Source organism: Sparus aurata, chromosome 6 (genome assembly GCF_900880675.1).
Source record: "Sparus aurata chromosome 6, fSpaAur1.1, whole genome shotgun sequence".
In the NCBI taxonomy this organism is placed as follows: Eukaryota; Metazoa; Chordata; class Actinopteri; order Spariformes; family Sparidae; genus Sparus; species Sparus aurata.
The window spans coordinates 567649-585231 of NC_044192.1; the positions used below are offsets into that span (position 1 = coordinate 567649).

Below are 17583 nucleotides of genomic sequence, written 5' to 3' on the forward strand. Positions count from 1 at the left end.
TCCCCTCCTCTCCCCTCCTCCCCTCCTCCCCCTCCTCTCCTCCTCCCCTCCTCTCCCCCCTCCTCCTCCCCCTCCTCCCCCTCCTCCCCCCTCCCTCCCCCTCCTCTCCTCCTGTTTGTTGACTGGGGCTGGTGCTGCTCGGTGCCGGACCAGAACTCCCTTTCAAGTTTGTATTTAATTTATAGTGAAAGGGAGGGAGAGCGATAGTGAGAGAAACAGAACTGTGGGGGGAAAGAGAGAGAAGAAAAGAAAAGTCTGCCGGGCAGCAGCGAGGCGACAGATAGTGTTGAGCCTCACAGATATCCTCGGGTCAGAACGGTTCTGGAAGAGAACTCTGCTGCTTATTGCAGCGTGTTTATTAATATTTGTTTCTCTCAGTAACTCTGAAGTCTGAACCGTCTTCAGAATATGTTGCTGCGCTCGTCATTAAACAGTTCTGTTCCTTTCTCACGTTCTGATTTCATACTTTAGTTTCTGGTGTCGTCGGAGCAGCGAGCCGGAACAGCACCGTGTGTGCTGGTCCGAACAGAACATCAACCGTATGGGCTGAAAATGAAAGCAGCTCATAATTAATTGGACGTGTGTGGACACAAACTGTGTTTCTATATATTCTGTTCTGTATTCTGAGTTATAAATATTTTAAAGGTCAAACACAGAAAGAACATAAAAGAAATAACTGCACAAAAACAAACCATGATTCAGTTTCACAGATTTATGGATGAAAAGTCCCAGCAGACAGAAAACGTTTTAATTTAAGAGTCTGAGCTTTAAAAGGTCTTCAGCATGTTTCTGTCTGTGAGCTCAATCTGCTGCTTTAATTAAATGAAGACTTGTTTTGATCTTATTTACTACGTGAACACAGAGAGAGACTGACGGCCGGCATCACAGAGAAAACACATTCTCAATGGAAAGGAGCGAGCAGACGTCTTTAAAGAGCTGAAGCCGGCGCTGAAGCCGGCGCTGAAGCCGGCGCTGGAGTCGATCTGGTGTCTGTTTGGTGTCGGAGAGCTCAATTATTAATTCCTGCCATGACCAGACAGCTGCTGCAGATCAATACCTGGGTTAATAGCTACCACAGGCAACGCAGAGAAATCGCTTGATATAAAATGTTTTTTGTTTCTCAGTCGATATCTGGCTCATGTTTGTTTCAGTGGGAACGCAAAGAAATGGTCTGCTGCTGGTAGAGAAGGAGAGCCGAGTCTCTTCTTCTTCTTCTTCTTCTTCTTTTTTACTGATCAATTTCTTAATTTATTGTGCTCCAAATAAAGTCCAGCGTTATCTCAGGAATAATACCTGTGTCCTGAGGAGGTGATGCTCCAGCAGCTTCTCTCCGTGTGAGTGTGAGTGTGATTATTAAGACTCTGATAAACGGTGAGTGAGCGCTTCATCTGCCACTTTCATTTCAAATTAGCACATTGCAGTCTTTGCTAATTACCTGATAAAAGAATCTCTGGAGGGGAAGATTCCTGAGGCTCCGTCTCATTCATTAAAACTATAAAACTATGCAAATAATGTGATGAGTATTACAGGTGGAACTGCAAACAGCTGCTTCACCTGACCGATGATGTCACAAGGTGCTAAATGATCATTCAACGTGTTCAGCTTCACACTGAAGTCACCTGTTGCATCACCTGTTACATCACCTGTTACATCACCTGTTACATCACCTGTTACATCACCTGTTACATCACCTGTTGATTGGTCCATTATAATGCAACACAATTAGATTCATCACGTTAAAACAGGACGAGATGTAACACCTGATCTCATCGTCCAACCGCCTCCTCTCGTCTCCTGACCGGCTTTAATCCAGGAGACCTCAGAACATCTGTGGTTCTGATCAGTCCAGGTTCTAACATCCATCCTGACTGATCAGAACACAGAGGTCAGCTGTCAGTCACCTCACAACTACATCAACCTGTGATGTGATGTCACTTCCTGCTCTGTATGAGACAAACAGACTCCATGTTTCTACTCAAAGACAGAAAGAAGTTCATGTAGAACATTTGCTGAATGAACAAGAAGGTCCAAATAATGCAGAATGAGTCAGAGACAGAGTTTCACAGAGTTTATAAAGTGTCTCCAACTCAACAACTCACTAAACTGACACATTTGTTAAGGGAGTCTGGGGACAAAGAAGTAGCCTATATTGTTGATTCAGACCTGAGATTTGTATTTACAACAGTTGTGCTGCACTCAGAAACTGTGGGGGTCTAAATCACACAAAATACTCATTTATAATGTTTCTTTGATGTTTTGTGTTTTACTTTAATGTGTCATCATGCAGAATTAAAGGAAAACTCCAATGATTTAGAATCTGAGTGTGACAATGTTTGTTCAGTTTCTCCTCATGAAACAACTCTTAAAATCACCACATTTGTTAATGGAGTCTGGTGATGATGTCACTGGTTCACTGGTTGGATCAGCTGACATTTTCTGTATTAAATTCAATCTTTCACTAAATATGTGAACAGAACCGGGACGAAGTTGGATCCCACTGCTTCTCCTCAGGCTCCTTCTGAATGTATTCAGCTGCACTAAAGAAGTCTAAAGGTAGACGATGAGGTCACACACACACACACACACACACACACACACACACACACACACACACACACACACACAGCTCGTCCCCCGAGGCTCCAGACTGAAAACAATAATATCACGATGCAGGACGCTGCTGTAATAACACTGCATTTCATTTGCATTCCGTCTGAGGATGAAATGTGTTTGCGGGCCGACCGCTCGCCGTAAAGACGCTCCGTCCTCTGTTATTGGACCCGCAGAGAAGAGGAGCGGGTGATGAAACTCCTCGGGCGGTTTATGTTCCAAACACTGGAGCCGACGGAAAGTCAGAAATCTTAAAACTTGGCAGCGACTTAATGACTGACTTCATTCTGTTCTATGGAGCAATAAAAGTCTTAATTATTGCCCCTTTAAGAGCAATAAGGCTGTAAATCAGGTCCCTACATCACCTGCTCACGCACACACACACACACACACAGGAATGAGTTTCTTCAGCAGTCTGATGATTGTGTCATAACTATCTACTCATAACTGTAACAAAACACTTGTGGATTACTATTTGTGTACCTAAAGTACTTTAAATACATTCTTGAATACGTCGTTTCATTCTGAGACAGAATGAGAGACGAGTCGACTCTCAGCTGAGTTTCTGAGTGTAGAGCAGCGTGAGGACTGAACTGAGATCAGATCTGTGACCACATCCTGAGACAAGTTCACCAAGTGACACTGAAGAACAGCAGAAGAAGAGAGGAGTCAGTGAACGCATCGAACCAGCAAGCACACCTTCAGGCTAGGAGAGTTAGCATCGCAGCTAACGCCCAGAGACGCTCAGCAGCCTCCAGGCGTCTGCCGGCGCTCTGCAGGGACGTTTAATCTGTCTTTGTTTTAATATCACATAAATGGCCTGTCTCTCCATCAGAGCGGCTTCACCACCGAGCGGCTACACGAGGAGCTGAACGAACAGATCAACACGACTGAAGGACTGAAGAACACTCAGCACTTCTTCTTGTTCAACAACCGGCGTCCAACAGATTTAGAAAAGGAATAAACTGTTGAGAATGTTTAAATCATCAGTGAACATTCACCTGAAGTCCTCCGTGTCGTGCTGACATGTTTCTACAGTGGCCCAGTACAGACAAACAACACAGGCTGAATACGACCTGCGGCCTCGCCACTAGATGACACTAAACACAAAACCAGAGCGACGTTAGCGTCTCGTCTGTGCGTTCTCACAGTCCGGAGCATCATCAGCGCATCAGGGCGCCGTGTCACATGATGTAAATCAGCTCAGCTCCACACACTCGCTGCTTCCAGCTTCTCTCTGACCTACATTCATCATATGCTTTTTTCCCAGTGAGAATACAATAACCAGCTGCACGCTCGGCTCCTCATCTGAACAAATATAATAATCTAATGACCCATTTACACTCATTATCTGCAGCGTCTTCAACCAGAACAAGCCAGCTGAGACTCAGAGTCCTGACCGTGGAGAAGACCATAACACATGTGTAGATATTACAACCTGACACAGTCGAGTCCAAAGCAACACCACAGTAATCTGACATGAGGAGTAAAAGTACTTAGTTACTTTCCTGCACTGTGTGCCTGTGATGTGAGGATCTAAAGTGAGACTGAGATCTGCTGAGCAGACGTCTGTTCACCGTCAACACTTCAGTCTCATCCACAAGTTCAACGGTTCTGATTTCATTACATGAGATATATTTTAAACATGTCCATATCAGGCCGGTTACGAGCCAAACACTGAGTCAGGACCGGTTTACGACACAATCGAGACATTTTAATGCTCTTTCACATCCAGCAGAGGTTTTATGATCAGTTTCCTGTCTGGTGATTTGATCTTTGTGTCGAACACTCGACCCTGAACAGTTGAGAAACATCTCAGGACGACGGAGCGGGGCGTCCACTCACCGTTGAAGCTGACGTTGCGGATGTACTTGAGCAGTTTCTTCCCTCCTGCCAGGTCCATCTCGGGGCAGATGCCGGAGTTCTCCGGACACAGATCCCTCTGCATGTTGTGGAGGGCGTGGGCCATGGCGTACACGGCGTCGATCACAAACTGGACCTTCCCCTCCTGCTCGTACTTGGAATCGATGCCGATACGCTCCTGACCTGAGAGACAGACAGACAGACAGTCAGACAGACAGTCAGACAGACAGTCAGACAGACAGACAGACAGACAGTCAGTCAGGACTCAGTCTATACAGATAAACAATAACTGGTCCATTAATACTTTGTGACTCAAAACTTCTGAATTCCATCAAACTCAGCTGTCACACATTCATTCAGCAGCTTTAACCTGTAAGGACTAAAAAAACGTTTTGCCTTTTGAAATGTGAATCTTTCTGTCTTCTGTAACAACTTGTGTCAGTTTACACGTGTTACACATATTTATCTGTGTTACTGTCTGTGAGCAGACACGATGAACCGGGCCGTGTCCGTCTCTGGTTCTCTGTGCGACCCGTGGACGTCGTGTTGTTCTGGTCTGTGTTGTTGAACGTGAACATATCAGCTCACAGAGCTCGTTTCAGTGACACCAGCCGAGCGTTTCATGTTGTATTCTGCTGACTCACAGTGCTAACGCTAATTAGCCACAGCTGATTACATCAGTCAGCTAAAACTGAGCAGACTGTTGTACCGACTTGACTTATCTCACAGGAACCAGGTCCAAAGCTCCGAGTCCTTCAGCGCCTCTGGTTACAAATAAAGAATCCAACGCAAACTTTAAAAGTCAGAAAGTTTATCTTATTTTCTGAGAAGGTCACAAGTCAGAAGGATCAGAACCTGGTTTAATCTTTAAAAATGTGTCATTATATTTTATATCATTTTCCTCTGAAATAGAGTTTTAATGTAAAGTCATTAAAAGTTCTGAGTTACATTATAATGTTTCAGTTTTATTATAAATATGTGAAACCTGGAGAATCACTGATGGAGTTCAGCTGCAGGTTTCCTTCTTCACATTAATCCATATTTTCTGTCGTCTCTTTGTGTAAAAGTAAAAGCTGGAGCATGCAGAGAGGTTCTGAGCGGTCCGGTGAGACGGCGACCCGACTGGTTCCCATTAAAGCTTTTATATGTGAGCGCTGTGTGGCGGGTCGGCGCTGAAGCCTGAGGGAGTGAAACTGGAGCCTGTCAGCAGAAAGACCGGCAGCAGTTTGACTTCATGGAGTCTGATAACAGGATTATGACGACTGTGGTGTCAGTCTGCCAATAAAACAGGAGGAAATGAGCCTTTATGAACTGCCGGATGGAGGATGGACGTGTGGTCACGCTGATGTGATGAAGGAGTCCGACACGCTCGCTTCTGTCCTGTCACATGTGGAATCTGTTTGGTTTGTTTGGAAATGTATCATCGGTCTGAACATGGAGGACAAACCTGCTGACGCTCGAACAACGTGAAGCGAAGATCAGGCTCATCTCTGAGGGAGGAGCTTCATGTTAGCACGGGGCTAAACTGGAAGTTAGCTAACAGCTGGCTAACATCGTTAGCTGGTCTGCAGCCTCGTCTTACTGCACAAAAAGTCAAAGTCAGACGTCCAGGAGATTCTGGTTCTGGTTCTGGTTCTGGTTCGCAGCAGCAGCAGCACGACGGAGGGGAAGAGAAATGTCACGACACAATCAGACGAAACGTCTCCAGCTGTTACCGACCTAATGATGCCACTTTGTCTCTACAACAGAACAATTTCCTCAGAATCAGACGCAGCTCAGGATAGTTTCCATAATTAAAAAGAAAAACAAAGAAGCTCCGTGATGATCAAGTCATCTGAATATATAACATGTAACCACAATCAGACGCAGAGATGCAAATAAATTCAGACAATCACAGACGCAGTGGGGAAGATTGTGGTGCAGTGAAATCGTAGCACATTTCATTATGATGCACAATTACTTAGAATTGTTCTCCTGGCGTTCGGTGTCACTGCTGCCGGAGACGTTATGCAGCAAAATGCTAAATAAGTAAAGCAGTTAAATGGCAGCAGCTGCAGGGCGACGCGTCTGAGCCGAGTTCCTCCTTTCTTTCCTTTTCTCTGTGTCTGATAAACAGACGGACTGCTTCAGTCTCAGAGATGAGCGGAGTGAGAACTTCTTGTTTAACAGCACCGACCCGCTCCATCATCCTCATCCCCTCTGGACTCCACACAATCAAGTTTCCTGGCTCTCCGTCACGACGACTTTCACACGAATCCAAAACAAACCTCGACCCTCCTGATCCACGTTGTTTCCTCCCAGCCGACGGTCCTTGAGAGATCTTTCAAACTATGTTGTTTTTTTCAATCTGAGAACTTAATCGGTCCTCTGAGGCTCTCAGGACCTTCAGCGGGCCGCGGCTGGTTTTCTCTCTGAGTTAAAAACAGAAACTTTTCAGTGATAGTCTCCAATATCTTACCACCTTTTAATGGGGTCATGGTTCTGATTCTGATTCTGAGCTGCTTTCATCTTCATTTAAACTCCATTTTATTCACGTGTTATTCACTTTGTGTCACGTGAGGATCGTCTCTGACAGGAAGTCCGTCACCACTGGCTCTGACGTCACTATGATTTTATGTCCTGCAGGTTGACTGTGACAGGTCCAGTTGGACCGTTTCCTTCTCCTGAGCTCAGAAGAATCTGCAGCTCCATCACAGAAAATACAGAATGCATCTTTCAGTCCTGCTGGTTTTTAAAATGTGACTAAACTGATAATGAAGTGAGGATGGACGAGTTCAGGCTCACGTGGGAGCTCATTAACTGATGCTGTCAGCGCCGCAGCCCACTGGACCTCTGAATAAACTCTGGATATGTGTTGAATAATCACAAGCCAGCTGAATAATGGATGGAATAAACAAATCCCAGTTTAACCTCTGTTGTCTCATCAGCTCAGAGATGGAGACACGCTTTCCTCCAGACGGGTCAGAATCCTCTGAGGTCCATAATGTCTCCAGCAGAACCAGAAGCTGCACCAGCTGCCGTCTTTACATCCACACATCCAGATTACTGGAAGGTTTCTGAGACTCTTGAGAAAATTCTTATTTATGGGATAAAACGTGAGAGTGTAAAAGTGATGAGATTTAAGTTAAATTCATAATCAAGAGATAAATTCTTTCCGTCTGCGTTTGAGTGTTTCTGCTCATTTGCTCGCTTTCCTAAATTTGAACAACATCCAATATTTCCTGTAAAAGACAAATATTAATATGAAGGTGATGATGCGTACAGATGCAGCAGGTTATAATGACGCTGCCTCCACACGTCTCTGCGGCGGTGCAGCAGACTGATGTCACACCTGAAGACGAGCTGACCTGCATCACGTTCACACCTGCAGCTCCGTCACGGCTCCACATACACAATCTGACTGTGGAGACAAACTGCAGCATCTCAGTTAATGTCTGTAACGACGGCAGCGCTGTGAGAGGGAGGATGTGTCCGCCTGAGCCCGGGAGACAGACGAGTGAAGGCTGGTAGAAATGGAATGAGGTCAAACACGGATGTGGAGCAGGAACACACAGCGGGACGGATCGACTGCAGCGCTGCTGTCTGTTCTGCAGGTGCACATGTGACGAACATGTGCTGCAGATATCACAGACACGCAGCAGAGGCTGATCTGGGATCTGCTGAGGTGCTTTTGTTGTAGTGTGAAAAGAAACATGACGTTACTCAGAACTGACATCTCCTCGTCTCTAACGACGGAAGACGCTGATTACAGGTGACTTTCTAAATGACCACACGGACACACAGACTCACTACATGCTGCTACAACACTGACCTCAGATCAGTGTGTCACACAGTATCTCCACCTGCTGAGCTGTAGGTTCACCACACTGGAGGTTTACAGCTGTCACACACGGAGGACGATCATGGAAATCTTTACACTGAGACGAAACAACCTGCACCAACATTTACTTCAACTTCACTCTGAAGTTTCAGTCTCCATCAAACAGGTGGGGTTAAAACAGAGGAAAGAGACAGAGCCGAGTCAGCGCCGGTTCTGTACGTGTCTCTGCTGTGCTGTCTGATACTTTAATGATGAGAGAGAAACAATGGACGAGGCAGTTTGTCCGAGGACGAGTGAAACACTGAAGACGCCACATCAGTTCTGCTCCCAGATAATCAGCTAGCCCGGCGGCTAACAGCACGACATCAGCAGCCCGTTAACACTCGTTTCATCACTGAGCTGCAGTCCACAGACAGTCTGTGAGGATGAGGAGGAGGAGACGTCTGATCCACACAGATGTACAGCAGGATGACATCACATCTGTGCAGACCTTCACCTCTCCTCCTCCAAACCTCCTGTTTCTATTGTTCTATCATTGACTATCACGATCTTGTGGTTGTTGTCTGTCTGACGTCAGAGAACACAGATCAGTCCTCGTCCTCCCACCGCGCGTCACATCGGTGCAGATGAAGCTGACCTCAGGTCAGTGCTCCTGAGCAGGATGTGAGTGCAGCATCAGTGTAATAATGTCGTTCTCCTCCGCAGAGCTAAAGATGCCTGTGGTGAACACAAACACAGCTTATTGTCCACTGACAAACCTGGAAATGAAGAGCACAGATGCAGAGAGCTGTGCAGCAGACAGATGTTCTCTGCCCTCTGAACAACTGGCTGTTTGCTCTCAGCTCCATGTTCTCTTATTAACAGCCTCACCATCTGCTCTCACTGCGACTCCTGACCCGGCTGCCGTCTCATCGTTAGATGCTGTTGTAGTTAAACTGAGGGGAGCTCACTGCTCTCTGCACCCGCACTGCCTCTGAGTACTCTGATTACTCTGCTATCTGCGGCCGACTGCCGTCTGTGAGCCGGCTCTGTGGCAGAGAGACCTCCGGCTGAATGTTATCTCAGAACCAGGAGTCTCTCTCCTCTCTGACAAACACTCTGAACTGGACTCGTCGCTGTGGTTTCATCTTGGCTGCAGCCTCAGACTGTTCCTGCAGGCCGGAGCACCTGGAGCTGCAGGTGTGACCACGTCTCCTCTGAGGACACACTTAGTCTGAGTGCAGCTCCTCACACGAGGGAATCAGAATCAGAATCAGAATCAGAACTCCTTCATTGTCCCACAAACATGTGCCACAGTAGCATTTAAATAAACAATAACTATAGTAAGAAATAAACAATGTAATTAAAAGGTAAGAAATAGAATAGCATAGAATAAACTTCTATATACATATGAACATAATATTGTGCAACATTAACATGTAATTATAACCAGGAGAAGGAACCTCTGAGCTGTGTTCTGGTGCCGTGTTCTGACTGTGTCCTGGAAGCTGTAGACTGGGTTCACAGAGCAGAAGAGTTCAGATTTTACAGGAAACTAAAATCTTGTCACATGTTCAGAGAGAGTCTGAATCCCTCTGCAGCAGAGACGACCACACGTCTGTACACGGCTGCGTGTCCTGCAGCAGACTGATCTCTGCACTGAGGGCAGAACACAGCAGCAGCTGGTTCCACAGAACCTGAAACAGAACTTGAGAACTTAGCTGGTCTGAAGTCAGATTCTAACTACATATGAAACAATGTCAGCCGCTTCCTGTCCACACTGAAACTGACGTAACCACACTGAGATGAACTCTTTCTGCAGAGAAGATGTTAAACTGTGACGTTTAGATGTTTTTATATGTTTGCACATGATGTACAGCTGACTCAGCACGAAGCAGAGATCAGCTCCCTCCAACCAGCTGCCACCTCACTCAGGTTTTATGTTGTATCATAAAGAGAACCAACCAAACAGAACATCATCATCTCCGTCTTCTTCTCAGTGACGGAACAACTAATCTTCAACCATCCTGCTCCTGAATGATTTCAGTTGTATCAGTGTCAGAAAAGATCTGAATTCAACATGAATTACTGTGTAACTGACTGAAAACGATTAACAGACAACCACATCTGATTTATTTCCCCATCAGTCCGGACATCTTCAGGGGACTTTATACAGTTCAGAGGCAGTCGGTGGCTGCAGACACAGATCTGGTAAATGGGTTACTAACACGAGTGATTGGCCCAGTTGTTGCAGCGATGATGTCAGTGTAAAACAGGTCACTGAGAGAATCTGTTGCTGCCGGCGGGGCGACCGCCTGCTGTGATCCCTCTGCATCTGCAGCAGCTCAGCAGCATGAACTGCTTTTAGAGATTCACACGATAATAATCAGTTTTCCTTGTGATTAGTTTGCCTGATATCAACATCAGTCCTGAGCGACCCGGTCACACGGCTACATGCCAATCAACACAGGTCCATAACCCGGACGAACAGACGCAAAGAAGGAAAAAAGTTCATGTAGAACATTTGCTGAATTTACAAGAAGGCTCCGATGATTTAGAATCTGTCGTAGCTGTTTCACAAAGTTTCTCAAGTTTCTCCTCATGAATCAACTCTTAAAATCACTACATTTGTTACGGGAGTCTGGTGTTGTGGTGACTGGTTCAGTGGTTGGATCAGTTGGAACAGAATCTGCTGCTGACAGAGGCAACAGAGACCACACATTTACTCTTCTTCTTCTTCTCCGTGTGTCCTGGTCTCGCTGAGAGCGGTCCAGCTGTGACCCGGTCCAGCTGTGACCGGGTCACTGGTACCAGGTCTGAGCAGCCTCAGACTCTACAGACTGCATCCTGGAAACAACAACAACTGTGTTTTATGAAATAGATTAGAGGGTTTTAATCCCTGACAGCTGATGTAATAAACACAATCACACAGACAAAAAAAATGATATGTGCAAATTGAATCACTGAGTTGTTTTCATGTGGATAACGCTGCTGCAGTCAGGCAGCATGAAGCCGGCGGCTGTGACTAACGGCTGATTGTGAAGAAGCCTCCTCCTCTGAAAGCTTCCTGGAGCTGCAGCGTGTGGCAGCTTTATGACGGCAGTAACACCTGATGGGCTGTTCTTCATGACGCTGATGTGTGAACACACTCGTCTGTACATAAACCTGCACCGCCCAGGGCGCCACGCTCGGTTTCTACAGCGCCTGTAAAAGCATGTGGACTGTTTCAAGGTGGGACACATCCATCCATTCATCCTGTTCAGGGTCGCAGAGGCCGGGAGATTACCCAGCATGCACTGGGAGAGAGGCAGGGTACACACACAGGGTGAAACCAGAGGAGGTGGAGGGAGGAGACACCCTGAGGATCCGCCCATCACCGCTGAGACGTGACATCACACCTGCATCCTGCACATCACCATTATAATTAAATGTATGATGTTGCTGTGTGAAAGTAATTCTGCACCACGTTTCTTTATTTCTCTTCTACACTCACAGTTTGTCGTGACAGGAGAGATTCTGGCAGCAAACACATTAAACTTGTTTCACTTGAGCAACTTTCCCTCATTGTGTTGAGAAAATATATTTCCAACATGAATCAAACGAATCCGTCTCTCTGGATTTTAATGTAAAAATAGAGACTCTTTTAAAAATGTCCGTGCAGAGTGAGTCAGCCTCTCCTCTGAGCACAGCCACCAGAATTAAATGTTGGCAGGGAAAATGTTCCTGCAGAACACAGATAGGTTTATATTTGTACCTGTCACAGGATGTTCACATTACATCCATGTCAGCTGACTGTCATGTCAACAGGTGGAGGTGACGGAGGCGGAGCTACAGCTGCCAACACCAACAGGCGAGACGGGTCCAACATTTGTAAAAGCGTATATGTTTAACCTGTGAAACCGTCTGTAACGAGCCGGCGCATTAAAGTTACTGCGTATTTACAACCCAGCCAGATAATCAGAGCACATATCTACCAGAGACAGTTAGTAACCAGGTGATGTCATATTGTTTTACAGTACAGAACAAAGTACATCTTCTACAAATCGTTCCTCAGCAGCTCTGCAGGTTTAATCGGTGTTGGATGGAACGGGCCCACGGGACACCAGCTGAGGGACCCGTGGGTTCAGAGCTCGTTTAAAAGTAAAGATTGAAACAGACTCTGTTAATATTGAATATCTGCCAATCCAGCCTGTTCTCCAGTGTGAGGACTGATGCTCAGCAGCAGGCTTCAACCAGCAGCAGCCGGCAGAGACACAAAACTATTAGAGAAGGCGTACAATTACAGCTAATACAAGCAAATGGACCGCAGACACAGAAAACAACCAGAAATACACTAAACAACCAGAAAGACTCTAAACAAGCAGAAAGACTCTAAACAAGCAGAAAGACACAAAACAACCAGAAGGACTCTAAACAACCAGAAAGACACAAAACAACCAGAAAGACTCTAAACGACCAGAAAGACTCTAAACAACCAGAAAGACACAAAACGACCAGAAAGACTCTTAACGACCAGAAAGACTCTAAACAACCAGAAAGACTCTAAACAACCAGAAAGACTCTAAACAACCAGAAAGACTCTAAACGACCAGAAAGACTCTAAACAACCAGAAAGACTCTAAACAACCAGAAAGACTTTAAACAACCAGAAAGAAACTAAACAACCAGAAAGACTCTAAACAACCAGAAAGACTCTAAACAACCAGAAAGACTCTAAACAACCAGAAAGAAACTAAACAACCAGAAAGACTCTAAACGACCAGAAAGACTCTAAACAACCAGAAAGACTCTAAACAACCAGAAAGACTCTAAACGACCAGAAAGACTCTAAACAACCAGAAAGACTCTAAACGACCAGAAAGACACAAAACGACCAGAAAGACTCTAAACGACCAGAAAGACTCTAAACAACCAGAAAGACTCTAAACAACCAGAAAGACTCTAAACGACCAGAAAGACTCTAAACAACCAGAAAGACTCTAAACAACCAGAAAGACTCTAAACGACCAGAAAGACTCTAAACAACCAGAAAGACTCTAAACAACCAGAAAGACTTTAAACAACCAGAAAGAAACTAAACAACCAGAAAGACTCTAAACAACCAGAAAGACTCTAAACAACCAGAAAGACTCTAAACAACCAGAAAGACTTTAAACAACCAGAAAGACTTTAAACAACCAGAAAGAAACTAAACAACCAGAAAGACACAAAACAACCAGAAAGAAACTAAACAACCAGAAAGACTCTAAACAACCAGAAAGACTCTAAACAACCAGAAAGACACAAAACAACCAGAAAGAAACTAAACAACCAGAAAGACACAAAACAACCAGAAAGACTCTAAACAACCAGAAAGACTCTAAACAACCAGAAAGACTCTAAACAACCAGAAAGACTCTAAACAACCAGAAAGACACAAAACAACCAGAAAGAAACTAAACAACCAGAAAGACTCTAAACAACCAGAAACACTCTGAACAACCAGAAAGACACAAAACGACCAGAAAGACTCTAAACGACCAGAAAGACTCTAAACAACCAGAAAGACTCTAAACGACCAGAAAGACTCTAAACAACCAGAAAGACTCTAAACAACCAGAAAGACTCTAAACGACCAGAAAGACTCTAAACAACCAGAAAGACTCTAAACAACCAGAAAGACTCTAAACAACCAGAAAGACTCTAAACAACCAGAAAGACACAAAACGACCAGAAAGACTCTAAACGACCAGAAAGACTCTAAACAACCAGAAAGACTCTAAACGACCAGAAAGACTCTAAACAACCAGAAAGACTCTAAACGACCAGAAAGACTCTAAACGACCAGAAAGACTCTAAACGACCAGAAAGACTCTAAACAACCAGAAAGACTCTAAACAACCAGAAAGACTCTAAACAACCAGAAAGACTCTAAACAACCAGAAAGACTCTAAACGACCAGAAAGACTCTAAACAACCAGAAAGACTTTAAACAACCAGAAAGACTTAAACAACCAGAAAGAAACTAAACAACCAGAAAGACACAAACAACCAGAAAGAAACTAAACAACCAGAAAGACTCTAAACAACCAGAAAGACTCTAAACAACCAGAAAGACACAAAACAACCAGAAAGAAACTAAACAACCAGAAAGACACAAAACAACCAGAAAGACTCTAAACAACCAGAAAGACTCTAAACAACCAGAAAGACTCTAAACAACCAGAAAGACACAAAACAACCAGAAAGAAACTAAACAACCAGAAAGACTCTAAACAACCAGAAAGACTCTAAACAACCAGAAAGACTCTAAACAACCAGAAAGACACAAAACAACCAGAAAGAAACTAAACAACCAGAAAGACTCTAAACAACCAGAAACACTCTGAACAACCTGAAAGACTCTAAACTTTGTGCTTGTTTAACTACAACGAGCACTAAAAGACATCAGGACAGTTGTTCCTGTTCAGGAGTGTGAAGGGCTTTAATATTGTCCCAATATCAGTTCATGTGTAAATTCTGAATTATTGTTAATAGTGAACGACTGTATATATAAGTATAAGGTTCAGCTGTGTCCTTCTGTATGAAATGTACTTCCTGATCATGAACACACAGCAGGTGATCCAGGACGGACATGGTGAACGGGTCCAGACTGTTTCAGCTCTGCACCAGGTCCTCTATGAAGGCGCTGGCACTAAATCAGTTCTGAGAACAGCATGAGCTCGTTGTTCAGGTATTATTGGATTAAATTTGTATAATTCCTAATTTCCATCCAAACAGAGGAACCCAGCGATGCTTCCTCTGCGTCTCCACGCCGGCTGCTCCACGGGTACAGAGGAGTCCTGAATCCTGAACGGCTCAGAAGGCGTTCATGATGAAACTGAAGGGTTTGTTCCAGTGTGGAGGGAGGGAAGGAGAACGAGGAGCTACAGGGGAACGGGAAGTGTGGCGATAAATTAGGCACTACAAATTAATGTGGAGGGTTACGTGACTGTTGGTAAAACTCACGTTTAAATATGAAGCAGATGAATGTCTTTAATCACACTGAGAGCAGGTTGAACCATGTCAAACGGAAATGTATGGAGACGATTCCACAGAAAAGGAGTTAGACAAGATAATGTGTTGTTTCGTTCTTCAATCGATACTCCTAATAGAACTGGTTCATTAGTGTTCAAGGTCTGCTCACGCCGTCATATCGGGCCACTAATTGCTCTCCAGTATTGATTGTAGGTTAGAGAGACTTATGAGTTTCTGTTTGATGTTGCAAATGCAGCTAAACTTTCCAACGACCTCGTCGAGAACCGAGCGTATGATGGAAAACATCAATATGATGTGTTGCTGTTCATTAGCTTCCTCCTGTCAGCTCAGAGCTGCATCGGATATCAATCAATCAATATCAATCATTTCCAGCTGTTTGTGGACTCCGGCCTCCATCTCACAGTGTCAGGATCCTTCATCGCCTCTCTGCTGGACGATCGTAGCTTCAGGTCAACACCTTTGTGTTCAGTGAAACTCTGAGATCTCAAATGGATTTAAGAAGAATTTACGTCCTTTTAAAAGCTGAAATCTTCACTGTATCAGTATCACAGCTGCATGTCGAGGGTGTAAATAACTATTATAAAATGTATGAGTGGTCTCTGAGTGTGTGGTGACAGCAGACGAGCTGTGTTTCTTGCAGGGATTTCCTCTCTGACTGTTTACGTCCTCATCACTCCTCATTAGTGGCGTGTTTTAAAGAAAGTAAACTCACCTGTGCACTTCCTGCTGCTGTCGTCTTTCTTGGACGAGCTCATCAGTTTGCAGTTGAAGTTCTCCTCCCAGTACTCAGCGAACCACACGTTCCTCCTGTTGTTCTCCAGAGTCCGCGATGTGAAGTACGCATCGAACCCTGAAAACAAGACGAGCGTCAGGTCAACTAAACAAAAGAGGTTCATTCATTAAGCTTCAGCAGTCACAGCGGAGGCAGCGCTGAACGTGACAGCAGCACTGAAGTGTGAAGAGCGGCAACAAACAAGATGTGTAATAATGTTTTAATGTGCTTCATCTGATCTGCACTCAGATCGTCGCTTTCATGTTGAACACCCAGAGACAGGTTCTCCCGGAGAGACGCTGCTCTTTGGCCTGCAGATAAAAAACATCATCAGATAACTGACAAAGCGAGTTCAGGTCAGCACTCCCGGCAACACACAGTCTCGCTGGCAGCTCCCGTCGACGGTAAAACAAACGTCTGTAAGGTAAAACCTCCTCCTGCAACACCGGCTGCCATCACAGCACACGCCAAGGCAGCAGCGGAGCGTTGCATCGGGTCTTAAAGAGTTTGGCAACACATGAAGATTTCAGAGCAGTGAATAGAAACTGAGCCCGGATCACCAGAAATAGCTGCAAACACAGAACCTCTGCAGCAGCACAATGGGCTCCGAGCTGCAGGGGCTGGTGAGTAGGCTCCTCGTCACACAAGTCAATTAAGAGATTATCGGTAACTATGACAACAAACAGACTGCAAAACAAGAAACGGGTCAAAGGCTACAGAGAGAACCAGATCAGAACCAGATCAGTTTAGGACGCAGCGGGCCAGAACCGACACACTCACGTCTCTCTGCAGTGACTCACACCAGCTTTAGTCCTGGTTTATATACAACATCTAACTTCTGCCACCAGGAGTCCAGAACCAAACACAAGGACTGTGTCCTGCTGAGGAGAGCCGGTTCTGATCCAGACCTGCTGGAGGAACAAACACCTGAAGTCTCATCAGATTCTGTTCTGATCCGGAGACGTTCACTGACCGGAGCTGGAGGGGAAATGGACTTTACTTCATGAACGTAACATTAAAGAGGAGACAAAGAACCAGAACCAGAACCAGAACCAGAGCCTCTGCTGAGTGCTGACTTCACTCAGAGCTTCACCTCAACTCTCTAATGTTCTAAAGTGTTCTTCTGGTTCTGTTGGGTCTGGTTCTCTCCTGAAGTTACAGACAGACGACAGATGAAACTCTGGAGGATTTCTCTGGTCGAACATGGTTGGAAACATTTGTGATGCTGTGAGAACAGAACTCAACATGCAGAACAAAGGTCCGGTTGTTTCTGACATTTAAATGCAGGATCTGACCAATGAAATCTTTCAGTGAAGCCTGTGTGTGTTTAACGTTTAAAGTGTTGGTGAGAACATGTGATGATCATAAGAAAAGCTTCTTCAGACTCTCAGCTACGTCTTAAATCATCACTCTTATCAAATCCCTCCAACGTGAGAAATGGATAATATTTCCAAAAAGTGTTCGCAATCAACTTCATTTCTTCTCTGCTGACAGGTTCGTCTCCTCCACTCGATCACTCGTG

At 45.0% G+C, this 17583-nt stretch overlaps 1 protein-coding gene across 1 annotated transcript in view; it reads right to left on the reverse strand.

Moving 5' to 3' along the window:
- Nucleotides 1-17583, reverse strand: part of grm7 (glutamate metabotropic receptor 7) — a 104988-nt gene that overhangs the window by 28911 nt on the left and 58494 nt on the right. Inside the window, exons 4-5 of the mRNA XM_030418891.1 lie at nt 16002-16139; nt 4456-4656 (exon numbers count right to left, since the gene is read on the reverse strand). Of these exons, the coding sequence (XP_030274751.1) occupies nt 4456-4656; nt 16002-16139 (339 nt within the window). The remainder of the gene's footprint in view (nt 1-4455; nt 4657-16001; nt 16140-17583) is intronic.